This window comes from Columba livia, chromosome 2, assembly GCF_036013475.1.
Source record: "Columba livia isolate bColLiv1 breed racing homer chromosome 2, bColLiv1.pat.W.v2, whole genome shotgun sequence".
In the NCBI taxonomy this organism is placed as follows: domain Eukaryota; kingdom Metazoa; phylum Chordata; class Aves; order Columbiformes; family Columbidae; genus Columba; species Columba livia.
Genome location: NC_088603.1, coordinates 162,035,686 through 162,051,166, shown reverse-complemented (window position 1 = coordinate 162,051,166; position 15,481 = coordinate 162,035,686). Strand labels below are relative to the sequence as shown.

The 15,481-nt window shown below is 52.8% G+C and overlaps 1 protein-coding gene across 8 annotated transcripts in view; it reads right to left on the bottom strand.

Annotated features, from left to right (window-relative positions):
- Positions 1–4,617: 4,617 nt before the first annotated feature.
- The window catches only part of ARHGAP39 (Rho GTPase activating protein 39), a 159,533-nt gene continuing 148,669 nt past the window's right edge, over positions 4,618–15,481 (bottom strand). For 4 of the 8 annotated variants that reach the window (XM_065054666.1, XM_065054668.1, XM_021281978.2 and 1 more), the window contains 6 exons: positions 15,204–15,296; positions 12,314–12,387; positions 10,897–11,096; positions 9,920–10,011; positions 9,661–9,830; positions 6,473–9,457 (listed from right to left, as the gene is read on the bottom strand). In XM_065054666.1, coding sequence (XP_064910738.1) covers positions 9,263–9,457; positions 9,661–9,830; positions 9,920–10,011; positions 10,897–11,096; positions 12,314–12,387; positions 15,204–15,296 — 824 coding nt within the window. In that variant the 3' untranslated portion in view covers positions 6,473–9,262. Of the gene's footprint in view, positions 6,313–6,472; positions 9,458–9,660; positions 9,831–9,919; positions 10,012–10,896; positions 11,097–12,313; positions 12,388–15,203; positions 15,297–15,481 lie in introns of those variants that run through there. The other 4 variants (XR_010470823.1, XR_010470825.1, XR_010470824.1 and 1 more) reach the window with 4 other exon arrangements.

Genomic DNA, 15,481 nt, shown 5'->3' with positions numbered 1-15,481 from the left:
CCTTGCCCCCTTATAGACACTCGTAGCCCCTATAGATAGACACTCATCAGCCCTATAGATACTTATGTCACCCCTATAGACACTTATAGCCCCTATAGGCACCCCTGCCCCCCTATAGACACTTATGGCCCCTATGGATAGACACTCATCGGCCCTATAGATACCCGTGTGCCCTCTATAGACACTCATAGCCCTTATAGGCACCCCTGCTCCCCTATAGACACTCGTAGCCCCTATAGATAGACACTCATCAGCCCTATAGATACTCATGTCACCCCTATAGACACTTATAGCCCCTATAGACACTTATGGCCCCTATGGGTAGACACTCATCGGCTCTATAGATACCCGTCTGCCCCTATAGACGCTCATAGCCCCTATAGGCACCCCTGCCCCCCTATAGACACTCGTAGCCCCTATAGACACTGCTGCCCCCCTATAGATACTTATGGCCCCTATGGGTAGACACTAATCGGCCCTATAGATACCCGTCTGCCCCCTATAGACACCCCTGCCCCCCTATAGACACTTATGGCCCCTATGGATAGACACTCCTTGGCCCTGTACATACCCATGTCACCCCTATAGACACTCATAGCCCCTATAGACACCCCTGCCTCCCTATAGACACTTATGGCCCCTATGGGTAAACACTCATCGGCCCTATAGATACCCGTCTGCCCCCTATAGACGCTCATAGCCCCTATAGGCACCCCTGCCCCCCTATAGACACTTGTAGCTCCTATGGATAGACACTCATCGGGCCTATAGGTGCCCCCTATAGATGCTCATAGCCCTTATAGGCACCCCTGCCCCCCTATAGATGCTTGTAGCCCCTACAGACACATCCCAGAGCCCGTGGACACCCAGGGGCCCTATAGAGAGCCATGTAGTCCTGGGCACCCCTATAGATACTCATGCACCCCTATAGACACTTATGGCCACTGTAGACACCCCTGCCTTCCTATAGACACACCTGCCCCTATAGATAGACAGTCATCACTCCTATAGACACCCATGTCCCCCCTATAGACACTTATGGCCCCTATGGACACCATGGCACCTATGGAGACACCGGGGTCCTAAAGACACTTATAGCCCCTATAGACATCCATGTAGCCCTGGGCACCCCTATAGACACTTCTGCTCCCCTATAGACACGCCTGTCCTTATAGATAGACACTCATCACCCCTATAGATACCCATGCCCACCTATGGACACCCAGGGGCCCTATAGGCACCCATGTAGCCCTGGGGACCCTTATAGACACCCCTGCACCCCATAGATGCTCATGCAATCCTATAGATGCTCATAGCCCCTATAGACACCCCTGCTGCCCTAGAGACACTCATAGCTCCTATGGATGCTTCTATGTCACTCCTATAGACACCCATGCCTCCCATAGATACTTATAACCCCTATAGTCGCCTATGCACCCCTATAGACACCCCTGCACCCCTATAGAGACGTATGGCCCCCATAGCCATCCCTGCCCCCTATAGACACCCTGTAGATGCCCATGAACCCTTATACACACCTATACTCCCTGTGCACTCCAGTAGACACCCATACAGCCACTGTCTACCCCTATAGACACCTATATACCCTACAGACACCCACCCCCTCCTATAGATACCCAGACCCCCTATAGGCACCCACACCCCCTTATAGACACCTCTAGCCCCTATAGGCACCTATAGCCACCCATACTATATATACACACCCACCCACCCCTACAGATACCCCACGGCCCTATAGATACGCGTGCTCCCTATAGACACCCACCTACCCCTATAGTCACTGGTACACCCCTATAGACACCCACATACCTCTTTGCATCTCTATAGACACCCATCTGCCCCTATAGGCCCTACAGACCCCCCACCCACCCCTATAAATATCTATACACACTACAGCTACCCAAGTGCCCCATACACACCTACAGACCCCTATAGACACCCATACAGCCCTATAGACACTCATACCCCCTGTGTGGTCCTATACACACCCCTATATACATTCACACACTCCTATAGGCACTCAGACCCAATATAGACACCGACTCCCCCATAGACACCCATACACCCTATACATGCCCCCATACTTCTATATAGACCCATGTGGCCCTATAGAGACCCATACACCCCTATATGCACCCACCTGCCCCTATATACAACCCATGCACTCCCTGTGTGCCTCTGTGCACCCTATAGAAATCCCTATAGACACCCATGCACCCCCATAGACAGCCATATGCTCCCCTACACCCCTGTGCCCCCCTATAGAAACCCTCTATATGTCCTGAGCTCCCCTTGATACCTTCAGGTGCCCCTATGTACATCCCTGGGGAGGTTTATATGTCCCTATATACATCCCTGCATAGCTTTACATACCACTGGGGAAGTTTATGTCCCGCTATAGCTTTATGCATCTATATATACACCTGTGCTCCCCCATCTCTTCCTATACACCCCTCTGTTTACCCCTATACACTCCCTATAGACCCTGTGTACATCCCTATGCCCTGGGGTGGTACATATATATCTGGGGGGTGTGGTACCTATACATCCCAGTACACCCTATAGTGCCTGGTTCACCCTGTGCTGCTTGTAGGGGGAGCCCTATACATGCTATACAGCCTGCAGGGCAGGGGGCATGACCGTATATACCCTATAGATGATGTATGGGATGGGTGGGGCTTCCCTATAGAGCCTATGTGGTGGGGAATGACCATATACACCCTATAGAGACTGTACATGAAGGTTGGAGTGTCCCTGTGCAGCCTGAGTGGTGGGGGCCACATATATATAACCCATAGAGATGTATAGCATGGGTGGGGGGTCCCTATACAGCCTGAGTGGTGGGGAATTACCAAATACACCCTATAGATGATGTATGGGATGGCTGAGGCTTCTCTATATAACCTGTGTGGTGGATATGACCATATAGACTCTATAGATGCTGCATATCATGGGTGGGGTGTCCCTGTACAGCCTGAGTTGTGGGGGCCACATATATACACCCTATAGATGATGTATGGGATGGGTGGGTGTTCCCTATACAGCCTGTGTGGTGGGGAATTACAAAATACACCCTATAGATGATGTATGGGATGGCTGAGGCTTCTCTATATAACCTGTGTGGTGGGTATGACCATATAGACTCTATAGATGCTGCATATCATGTCTGGGGTGTCCCTATACAGCCTGAGTGGTGGGGGCCACATATACACACCCTATAGATGATATATGGGATGGCTAGGTCTTCCCTATAGAGCCCGTACATCATTGGTGGTGTGTCCCTATACAACCTACATGCTGGGCCATGACCATATATGCCCTATAGATGCTGCATGGGATCACTGAGGCTTGTTTAGCGCCCTATACATCCCCCATAGCCTCTTATATATCCCCGCACACCCCTTGGGAGCAGCCACCCCCTATAGCCCCTATAACCCATCCCCCCCCGCCCCAGCCATCGCTCCGCTCCAGAGTGAACGACCCGCTCCATACGTCGCTCTGTCCATACGTTGCTTTATTCACACGATGTGGGGGGAGGGAGGCGCCTCTATACGTCCGCGCGCCCCAAGTACAGAGTTCGGCAGCCTATAGGGGACCCCCCCCCCCTCCTCTCCCCCCCCCACTACCCCCCTCCCCCCACGTGGGGGAGGGGCCGGGGGGTCCCACAGTGGTGGGGGTGGGGGTGGGGGGGGCGGTTGATCCCTTTTATTATTATTAATTATTATTATTTATTATTATTTTTGTAATAATTTTTCATAATAAATAAAACCTCGAGTCTAAAAACAAACAAGGGGGGGGGACAAAGAAAATAATATAAAACTCGGGGGGGGGGTGGAATAAAAGGATTAAATGGAAGTTGAAGCGGGGACGCCCCTCCCCCCGCTGTCACCCCGGGGTGTCACCTCCCCCCCCCCACCCCGGGGTGTCACCCCCCCCCATGTCCCCTCCCCGGCCCCTGGCAGTGAGCAGAGCTGGGAGGTAGCGCTGGGTGTCCCCCCCACCCCACCAGGGGGCGCCCCATCACCTTGGGGACCCTCCCCACCATAGGGACCCCCCCACCATAGGGACACCCCACCATAGGGACCCTCCACCTTGGGGACCCCCCCACCATAGGACTAGGTCCCCACCATTGGGACCCCCCACCATAGGGACCCTCTACCTTGGGGACCCCCCCACCATAGGGTCCCCCCACCATAGGGACTCCCCACCATAGGGACCCCCCCCACCATAGGGACCCTCTACCTTAGGGACCCCCCCACCATAGGGTCCCCCCACCATAGGACTAGGTCCCCACCATTGGGACCCCCCACCATAGGGACCCTCTACCTTGGGGACCCCCCCACCATAGGGTCCCCCCACCATAGGGACTCCCCACCATAGGGACCCCCCCACCACAGGGACCCTCTACCTTGGGGACCCCCCCACCATAGGGTCCCCCCACCATAGGGACTCCCCACCATAGGGACCCCCACACCATAGGGACCCCCCCCCCACCATAGGGACCGTCCACTTTGTGGACCCCCCCTTTGAAAATATCATCTGGCTTGAAAATTGGGGGGGGGGGGGGTGCTAATTAATGATAATTAAGTTTCTAGATCTATAAGGTCTGATGGGTGCTCCCCCCACTGGTGCCCCCCAAGGTCCCTTGTCACCCCGAAGGCACATGGGGGGGTGGCCATGGGGGTGGAGGGGGCACGTCCTGCTGCTGCGGGGACCTTGGGGTGGGTGGTGGGTGAGGGGGGGTCCAAGAGAACCGTGAGATGGTGGATGTCGGGGGTGCTGGGCAGAAGAACCTGTAGATGGTGGGCACCAAGTTGGGATGGGCAGGACCTGGAGATGGTGGGTTGGGCAGGAGAACAAGATGATGGACACCACGTTGGGTTGGGCAGGACCCGGAGATGATGGGTACCAAGTTGGGTTGGGCAGGACCTGGAGATGATGGGTGCCAAAAATGGGTTGGGCAGGACCTGGAGATGATGGGTACCAAGTTGGGTTGGGTAGGACCTGGAGATGGTGGGTGCCAAAATGGGTTGGGCAGGATCTGGAGATGATGGGTACCAAGTTGGGTTGGGCAGGACCTGGAGATGGTGGGTGCCAAGGTGGGTTGGGCAGGACCTGGAGATGATGGGTACCAAGTTGGGTTGGGCAGGACCTGGAGATGATGGGTACCAAGTTGGGTTGGGTAGGACCTGGAGATGACAGGTACCAAGTTGGGTTGGGCAGGACCTGGAGCTGATGGTGGGTTGGGCAGGAGAACCAGATGATGGACACCACGTTGGGTTGGGCATGACCTGGAGATGGTGGGTACCAAGTTGGGTTGGAAAGGACCTGGAGATGACGGGTACCAAGTTGGGTTGGGCAGGATCTGGAGATGATGGGTACCAAGTTGGGTTGGGCAGGACCTGGAGATGGTGGGTGCCAAGGTGGGTTGGGCAGGACCTGGAGTTGATGGTGGGTTGGGCAGGAGAACCAGATGATGGACACCACGTTGGGTTGGGCAGGACCTGGAGAAGGTGGGTACCAAGTTGGGTTGGGAAGGACCTGGAGATGATGGGTACCAAGTTGGGTTGGGCAGGACCTGGAGTTGATGGTGGGTTGGGCAGGAGAACCAGATGATGGACACCACGTTGGGTTGGGCATGACCTGGAGATGGTGGGTACCAAGTTGGGTTGGGCATGACCTGGAGATGGTGGGTACCAAGTTGGGTTGGGCAGGACCTGGAGTTGGTGGGTACTAAGTTGGGTTGGGCATGACCTTGAGATGACAGGTACCAAGTTGGGTTGGGCAGGACCTGGAGCTGATGGTGGGTTGGGCAGGAGAACCAGATGATGGACACCACGTTGGGTTGGGCAGGACCTGGAGATGGTGGGTACCAAGTTGGGTTGGGAAGGACCTGGAGATGATGGGTACCAAGTTGGGTTGGGCATGACCTGGAGTTGGTGGGTACCAAGTTGGGTTGGGCAGGATCTGGAGATGATGGGTGCCAAAATTGGTTGGGCAGGACCTGGAGATGATGGGTACCAAGTTGGGTTGGGCAGGACCTGGAGCTGATGGTGGGTTAGGCAGGAGAACCAGATGATGGACACCACGTTGGGTTGGGCAGGACCTGGAGATGGTGGGTACCAAGTTGGGTTGGGAAGGACCTGGAGATGATGGGTACCAAGTTGGGTTGGGCATGACCTGGAGTTGGTGGGTACCAAGTTGGGTTGGGCAGGACCTGGAGATGATGGGTACCAAGTTGGGTTGGGTAGGACCTGGAGATGGTGGGTACCAAGTTGGGTTGGGCAGGACCTGGAGCTGATGGTGGGCTGGGCAGGAGAACCAGATGATGGATACCATGTTGGGTTGGGCAGGACCTGGAGATGGTGGGTACCAAGGTGGGTTGGGAAGGACCTGGAGATGATGGGTGGGTGCCAAAAATGGGTTGGGCAGGACCTGGAGATGATGTGTACCAAGTTGGGTTGGGCAGGACCTGGAGATGGTGGGTGCCAAGGTGGGTTGGGCAGGACCTGGAGATGATGGGTACCAAGTTGGGTTGGGCAGGACCTGGAGTTGATGGTGGGTTTGGCAGGAGAACCAGATGATGGACACCACGTTGGGTTGGGCATGACCTGGAGATGGTGGGTACCAAGTTGGGTTGGGTATGACCTGGAGATGGTGGGTACCAAGTTGGGTTGGGAAGGACCTCGAGATGATGGCACCAAGTCAGGTTGGGCAGGACCTGGAGATGGTGGGTACCAAATAGGGTTGGGCAGGACCTGGAGATGACGGGTACCAAGTTGGGTTGGGCATGACCAGGAGATGGTGGGTGCCAAGTTGGGTTGGGCAGGACCTGCAGTTGGTGGGTGCCAAGATAGGTCTGGGAGAAACATGAGAAGATGGTGGGTGTCAAGGTGGGTGCAGGAGAACCTGGAGATGATGAGCACCAAGATGAGTTGGGCAGGACCAAGCTGTGGGTACCAATTTGGGTTGGGGAGGACCAGGAGATGCTGGGCACCAAATTGGGTTGGTCAGGAGACCCAGGAGATGGTGGGTGCCCAGGTGGGTTGTGCAGGACCTGGAGATGCTGGGCACCAAATTGGGTTGGTCAGGAGACCCAGGAGATGGTGGGTGCCAAGGTGGGTTGGGCAGGACCTGGAGTTGGTGGGCACCAAGGTGGGTTGGGCAGGAGAACCAGGAAATCATGGTCACCAAGTTGGGTTGGACGGGAACATGAGATGATGGTGGCCAAGGTGGGAAGGTGGGACTTGCAGACGGTGGGTGCCAAAGTGGATTGGGCCAGACCAGGTGATGACGGGCACCAAGTTAGGTAGATGGGTCTGGAGATTATGGGTTCCAAGGTGGGTTAGGCAGGATCTGGAGATGATGGGCACCAAGTTGGGTTGGACAAGAGAACCTGGAGATGGTGGGTGCCAACACAAATTGGGCAGGACCTGGAGATGATGGCACCAAGTTGGCTTGGGCAGGACCTGGTGATGGTGGTTGCCTAGATAGGTTGGGCAGGGCCAAGAGGAGATGATGGGCACCAAGATGTGCCCAGGAGAATCAAGAGGTGTTTGGTGCCAAGGTGAGTTGGGCAGGACATGGAGATGATGGGCACCAAGTTGGTTTGGGCAGGAGAACCAGGACATGATGGGCACCAAGCAGGATTGGGTAGGACCTGGAGATGTTGGGTGCCAAGATGGGTCCAGGAGAAGCAGGAGGAGATGATGGATGTCAAGGTGGGTGTAGGAGAACCTGGAGATGATGAGCACCAAGATGAGGTGGACAGGACCAAGATGTGGGCACCAAGTTGGGTTGGGCAGGACCTGGAGATGGGTTAGGCAGGAGAACCAAGAGATGGTGGGCACCAAGTTGGGTTGGGTAGGACCTGGAGGAGATGGGTGCCAAGATGGGTTGGGCAGGAGAATCAGGCAATGGTGGGCACCAAGATATGTTGGACAGACCTGGAGATGATGGACACCAATTGGGATGGGTAGGACCTGGAGATGGTGGGCACCAAAATGGGTTGGGCAGGACCAGGAAGAGATGATGGGTGCCAAGATGAGTTGGGCAGAATGAGGAAATGACAGGCACCAAGATCAGTCCAGCAAGGACAAGCAGGGATGATGGACACCAAGGTGAGTTCAGTAGGACCCGGAGGAGATGATGGTCACCAAAACGGGTCCAGGAGAAGCAGAGGGAGATAACGGGTGCCAAGATGGGTCCAGCAGGACCAGGAAGAGATGATGGGTGCCAAGATGAGTTGGGCAAAATGAAGTGGAGATGACGGGCATCAAGATGAGTCCAGCAGGACTAGGAGGAGATGACGGACACCAAGATGGGTCCAGGAGGACCAAGCAAAGATTTGAGGTTGTAAGTTGGGTTGGGCAGGACCAGCAGGAGATGATGGGTGCTAGGATGAGTCCAGCAGGACCAGGAGGAGATGACGGGTACCAAGATGACTCCAGCAGGTCCACGCAGAGATGGTTGGTGTCAGGATGGGTCTCCCAAGGCCAGGAGTAGATGATGGGTCCTCTGATGGGTCCCACAGGCCCAAGCTAACATAGTGGGTGCTCAGACAGGTCCTTTGGGGCCTGGTGGTGCCAAAGTGTGGTGAGATGGGTCTGGTGTCCTGCCTGCTGCTGTGAGACGGGCACCATGACACGTGTGGCCTCCTCCAGCACCCAAGGGTGGTCAACTAGCCACACGGCAGCTCCTGAGGGACCCCCAGCACCCACTCCTGGGTGCCCACAGCCCCACCCATGGTCCTCCTCCCCGCAAGCTGGGACTCTTCTGCCACCAGGATGGTTGTCACTCTGGTCCCCCATATGCCACGTTCTCCAGGTGCTCATCACTAGTGGCTTCTCTTGGCCCTGGAGGTTCTCCCGGCCCCATGGTGGCCCCATGGCTCTGCTCTCTGCTGTAGCCTGACCCAACCCCAAGGAAGACATCCCTGACCAGCCTCCACGTTGTCACCTGCTCCCCAGGTCCCCGCTGTCACCCATGGCCACAGGGGACACCCAGGATGCTCCTCGCCCACTCCGGGGGTGCTGCCGTCCCCGGGTGGCCCCCAACATGGCCAGTGACCAGGTGGGCAGTGAGATGGTTGGGATGGGGCTTGGAGAACAGTCCCATGTCCTGCTGTAGGACGGGCAGGAGGGGACAGAGATGGTGGGACAAGCCACCTCCTTCTGCAGGGTCCAGCTTGTGCTCCTTGGGCGAGGGGGGTGGGACAGGAGGGGACAGGTGGTGGCAGCCGCTATAGGACACCCTCCATGAAGCTGGTGTCGAGGTGCTGGATGAGCACCCGGATGAAGGACATCTCCTTGCGGGTGTTCTCGAAGATGATCCGCGGGTCGTCCGATTGGCAGCGCAGGCAGTTGGGGGCCATCACCATGGCCAGGTTATTGACGTCCATCTTGGTGACGGCCACGTTGGCTGGCTGCACGAAGACCTGGAGGGTGGGGAGGAAGGTGGCAAGTGATGGGGTGGTAGGAGATGGGTAGAGGAACCATGTGGACCTCCTGGTTCTTGGATGAGAGGGAGGTCACCACATGGGGAAACCCCACAGCAACTTGAGGAACCCAAAACCACCTCAAGAGAGGCCACCAGGCTGGGTGGTGGCCCTGGGGGCCACCGGGGAGGTCCTGGACCTACCTGTAGGAAGCGGATGAGGTAGCACAGCACCATTTTGTTGATCCTGGGCAGAGAGTGGACGACGGTGATGGCGGCCTCGGGGTTCTCATAGTGGGTGATGCACTGTTCGTAGAACTCGTGGGGGATCAACGGTTCCTCCAGCTCCCGGTACCAGAGCTTCAGCAGGGAGGCTGGTGGGAGGAGCAGAAGATCGGTAGGTGTTGAGACCTGGTGGGTGGAGGACCTGATTCTCCACCCTATGGCACCCTAGAGGTCCTACCAGGAACATGGGGGTCCTCCAAGCCGGTGGGGATCTTCCACTGGTCCACCTGCAGCTTGAGGGCGTTGACCTCGTCGATGTCACCAGGGACTCTGCGGCGAGAAGAGATGTTGGTCCCCAAGCAAGAGATGGGGACCCACCTTGTGACACACTCCCCGGGCTTTGGGGACCCCTGGGTGCATGTGGGGCTCAAGGAGAACTAAGGCGGGACATCAAGGAGAACAAGGAGGAGACATTAAGGAGAACCAAGAGGGAACATTAAGGAGAACACGGATGGGCACCAAGGAGAGCCCAGAGGGGACATCAAGGAGAATCAAGAGGAGATATCAAGGAGAACCAGGAGGTGACACTGAGGAGAACCGAGAAGAGACATCAAGGAGAACCAGGAGAGGACATCAAGGAGGAGACATCAAGGAGAACAAGGTGGGGACACCAAGGAGAATCAAGAGGGGATATCAAGGAGAACCAAGTGGGGGTATCAAGGAGAACCAGGAGAGGACATCAAGGAGAACATGGACGAGACATCAAGGAGAACAAGGAGGGGACACCAAGGAGAATCAAGAGGGGACATCAGGAGAACAAGGAGGAGACATTAAGGAGAATCAAGAGGAGACCAAGGAGAATCAAGAGGGGACATCAAGGAGAACCAGGAGGGGACATCAAGGAGAACAAGGAGGGGACATCAAGAAGATCCAAGAGGGGACATCAGCTGGGGATGGAGCCATTTTAGAACTGGGTTGCTGCCCCATAGGGATGTGACATCCTGCTGCGAGATGGGGCCGTGTGAAGACCCCAAGATAACTCTGGTGGGCACCAAAGAATGGGCATGACCCTGCCGTGAACTCCTCATGGCCTTGGAGCAAGGAGAAGTTTGGGGCTGCCCTGTAATGTGGTCACTTGTTATGGCTTCCACCATGAGAAGGTCCATCATGATGTCACCATCCTGGGGGTCTCCCTGCAGCTGTAGGTGGCTTTACCTGAAGATCCCCTCGGTCTGGTCCCCGTTGAGCGCCAGGACCTCCTCGGAGAGGCGGGTCTGCACCCAGGGCAGCTGCCGGTCAGGGTACCGCTCCTTCTGCATGGTGATGATGTCCTGCAGGCTGCTGCCGAACATGGAAGGGTTGAAGACGGCGTTCTTGGCGTGGCGGATCTCCTCAATGTTTGGCTTCTTCAGGCCCTGGGAGAGACAAGAGAGGTCACTGGTGGCATCAATGTCCCCACAAGCGGGACAGGGTCCTGCTCAATCCCAGCACCATGGATGGTTGTGACACGTCCAGAGCCGACGGCGTGGTGGGAACAGTGGATGGAGCAATAGATGAGCTCCAGCCAACCTGGCCAAGGTCTCCAGTGTGGCCATGTGCTGGTAGGTGTCTCCATCCAGCCCTGGGGACTGTCCCCATGAGGCCTGGTAGGAACCCCAAGCTCTGCTGTGGGGCCACGGCCATGCTGGAGCATCTACACCAAGATGAAGTGGACATGTGTGCGGTGGGACACAGAAGAGGAGATGGACACAGGTGGGATGCAGAAGAGGAGATAGACGCAGTAGACACATGGGTGGGGGGATACAGGAGATGGACCAGAGGACACGTGCATGATTGAACGTGGAAGAGGAGATTGGACACAGGTGGGATGCAGAGAAGAGACGGACACAGTGGACATTTGGGTGGTGGGACACAGAAGGGAAGGTGGACACAGTGGACATGAGTATGGTGGGATGCGGAAGAGGAGATGGACACAGGTGGGGCACAGAAGAAGAGATGGATGCAGGTGGGATGCACAAGAGGAGATGGACACAGTGGACATTTGGGTGGTGGGATGCAGAAGATGAGATGGACAAAGTGGACATTTGGGTGGTGGGATGCAGAAGAGGAGATGGGCACAGGTGGGATGCAGAAGATGAGATGGACACAGTGGACATGTGGGTGGTGGGATGCAAAAGATGAGATGGACACAGCGGCCATGTGTGTGGCGGGATGCAGAAGAGGAGATGGTCACAGGTGGGATGCAGAAGAGGAAATGGACAGAGAGGACACGTGCATGGGAGCTGCTGGAACATCCTGTCCAACCCTTGTCATGCTTTTGCTCCTGGGATCATTTCCAGACTCCCTGTTGGGTCCCTTGCTGATAAGCAGGTTTGGGAAGGACCTGGTGGACACCAGAAGGTCCCTAGAACATCCCTGAAGATCCCCAGAGGAGATGCAGCAATGGTTAAACCACGCTGGAGATACCCAGACCATCCTCACCACGTCTCTGGCACAAGCTGCCACCTTCCTTCCCCCTCTCCTCAGCTTCATCCCTCCTCCTTCTCTTCCAGACCCCAACCTCAAACCCTGGTGGCCCTATGGTGGCCATGGATGGTGGTGGCCCTCCCCATGCCCAACGCTTGGCCGATACCTTCTTGGCTCCCGTCAGAGCCGCCTTCTGCAGCTTGTTGTAGCAGTACTTGGCGTAGGTGCTGATGGCCACCCCTGCAAAAGAGACGAGAGGGAGTGGGCGTCACTTTGGGGTCACGGGGTGGGTCACAGGAGGGGACTGTCCCCTCCTGGAGGGGTGAAGCTCATCTCAGCTCCAGGAGGGGCTCAGGGTCCACCCTGGGATGCTCCATCTCTGTCCCTGTCACCGCTCCTGAGGGGTTTTTGAGGAGAACCTTCTTGCAGGAGGTATCTCCACAACTCAACCTTCTCCCCAAGAGCCTCAGACCTTGGAGAAGCCAATGTCCTCGTACCCACCAAACATGGAGCCCTGGAATCCTCTTGGCTCCATCACTCTGGTGGCCTTGTGCAAGGATGTCCCAGCTGTTGGGGTGATTTGTCACCCCATAGACATCAATGCCACTGTCACTTGCCCCACCATCCATCTTCTCCTCCTGATGCCACCATTTCTACCTTCATCCCCCCTACACCATCCATCCTCTCTACCTGATGTTCTTCAACAAGGAGGTGGCACCCTCAACCCTTGGAGCATCCAATGGGCTCATCTCAAGGGAAATGTTCCAGCATCCTGCATCTTAGAGCTATGGGGATCTGGTGGTACCTTCCGGACCACCCCAGAAGATGCTGGAAGCCCCATAAATTCTTCTAAGAGCTTAAAAATGGGCAAAATGAACAAAAAAGATCCATCATCTGGCACCTTCTCTCTTTTGGTCACTTTGAAACTTGTAGTTTTGACCCCTCAATGGGACCTTTTTGGTTCAAACCAAACTTGGGGACTTGGGATCAGCTACTTTTCTGTCCATCCCCAATGAGGGGGTGACCTCAAAGCTGGTGCCCATCCTTCTCCACCTGCTGGAGTCATCGAATCATGGAATGGTTTGGGTTGGAAGGGACCTTTGAAGGTCATCTAGACCAACCGCTCTGCCATGGGCAGGGATGTCTACAACTAGATGAGGTTGCTCAATGCTCTGGATTTGGGCTAGAAGGATTTGGGCTAGAAGGGACCTTTGAAGAACATCTAGACCATCCACCCTTCAGTGAGGGACATCTTTATCTATATCAAGTTGCAGCCCAGGAGATAATTGGCTTCCTGGCCAGCTCCTGTCCCATTTGTCACCCACCAGTGTCCCCAAGTCCTTCACTCTCCATCCATCCCCCAGCCTCATTGTCCCCACCCAGGTGCAGGACCTGCCTTTGGGCCTGGTGGAACCTCAAGAGTTTCACATGGGCCATCACTTCTCCAGCTTGCCCAGGTTCCTCAGGTGGGTCAATCCCACCACTCAACTTGGTGGGATCTTGCTGAGGATGCTCTGGATCCCACCATCAATGTTGTTGATGAAGATATTTAACATCAACGTTAATTAATGGCTACGAAGCCATTTCTTGGGGTGTCTCCACCCCCAGCCCCACCACGGCTGGAGCTCCAGGTTGAGGTCCCTCAAGTTGCACCAGGAACCTCTTGGTTCCATCTTGGATGTTGAACCTTCACCGACATCCCACTCTGGTTTTGGGGTTCTCAGCAAAACCCCCCAAGCTCCAGAGGATACTGGGAAAAGGGGCTCGTCCCACGACCCCCCAGCCCACCGGTGACAGTTGTGGCACCTCGGGGACTCGTGGTCACCTCGAGGTCAACATCAAACACCCACAAAACTCACCAGCGTCTTCTCGGTGGTGCCGCTTAATTAAATTCCTGCCTTCTCCCTTGTGTTAATGACTTTAAATTCATTTATAGTATATATGATATAAAATATCATATGTTGATAGATAATGTTATATATAACATTATATAACATTATAAAATTGTTATATATAATGTTATATATATTTATCTATGACATTATATATATAAATATAGTAGGTAATATTCTACATCTACATATAATATAGCATAATATAAGATCCAATATAATATAATAATATATAATATCATATGATATATAATATAATTAGAATTATAATAATATGTAATATAATATTATATAATATATCTAATATAATTATAATTATATAAAATATCATATTATATATTCTGTGATATACATTATATATACTCAATGTTAAATATTATCTTACATATTATACTCTTTATATTATATAGTAGATATTATTTGTTATATATGATATAGTATATATTATATATGATTTGTTATATCGTATATGTTATATATGATATAGTATATATTATATGGTATATAGAATATAGTACATAGTATAGCACATATTATATTTGTATCCTTTATGTATTTATTTATATATATTTATTTTCATTATGTATTTATTAATATATCTATATTTATTATATATTATTATATGTTTTAATATATTATAATATATTATAATATATTATAATATATTATATTATTATATATTATATAACATATACTATATTTATTTTTATTATTATATTTCCATTATCCGTGTTCCTGTTACACACTATATTTAATTAATAACATTATATATATATATATTTATAAATTTTCTATAAGGTTGCCTATAAATATATATATATATATCTCATATATTTAGAAATAAATAACATATATTAAATAAATAACATATATTTATAGGTAACCCTATAGATAATATATGTAATATAAAATAAAATACAAAATATGATGATATCTAATATATATATATAATATATTATGATATCTAATATACAACCACCCATTATATTTGTATAATTTACTTTGTGTTAGTAATTTATAAGAATATATTAAGTATGGTATAAATTTCTATGAATTAATGTTAATCCATATAATTTCTGTTATTGTCTTTGTGCCATTGCTGTTATTTCCTGGGCCATGAAAGCTTTGCCCCCCGACTTGGGGGGCTTGGGGTGCAGCCCCTACCATGGTGCTGGTCGCTATGGGGCTTGGGTTTCTTGCGCAATTTGGGCTTCTTCTTAGTGCTCCTGGCCAGGATGTCGTGAATGTGCTGGGTCACTGGGCAACGGACACAGCGACGAGGAGACGATGCAACGGAAACAGAAACGCAAATTAACGTCGTGAGCGGGAACGGGAACGGAAATGAACCGAAATGAAAACTGAGAAAGGAAAGGAAATGGAAAGTGAAAATAAGAGGGGAAAATGGAAAAGGTAAAGGAAGGAAGATGGAAAAAAAAGAGGAA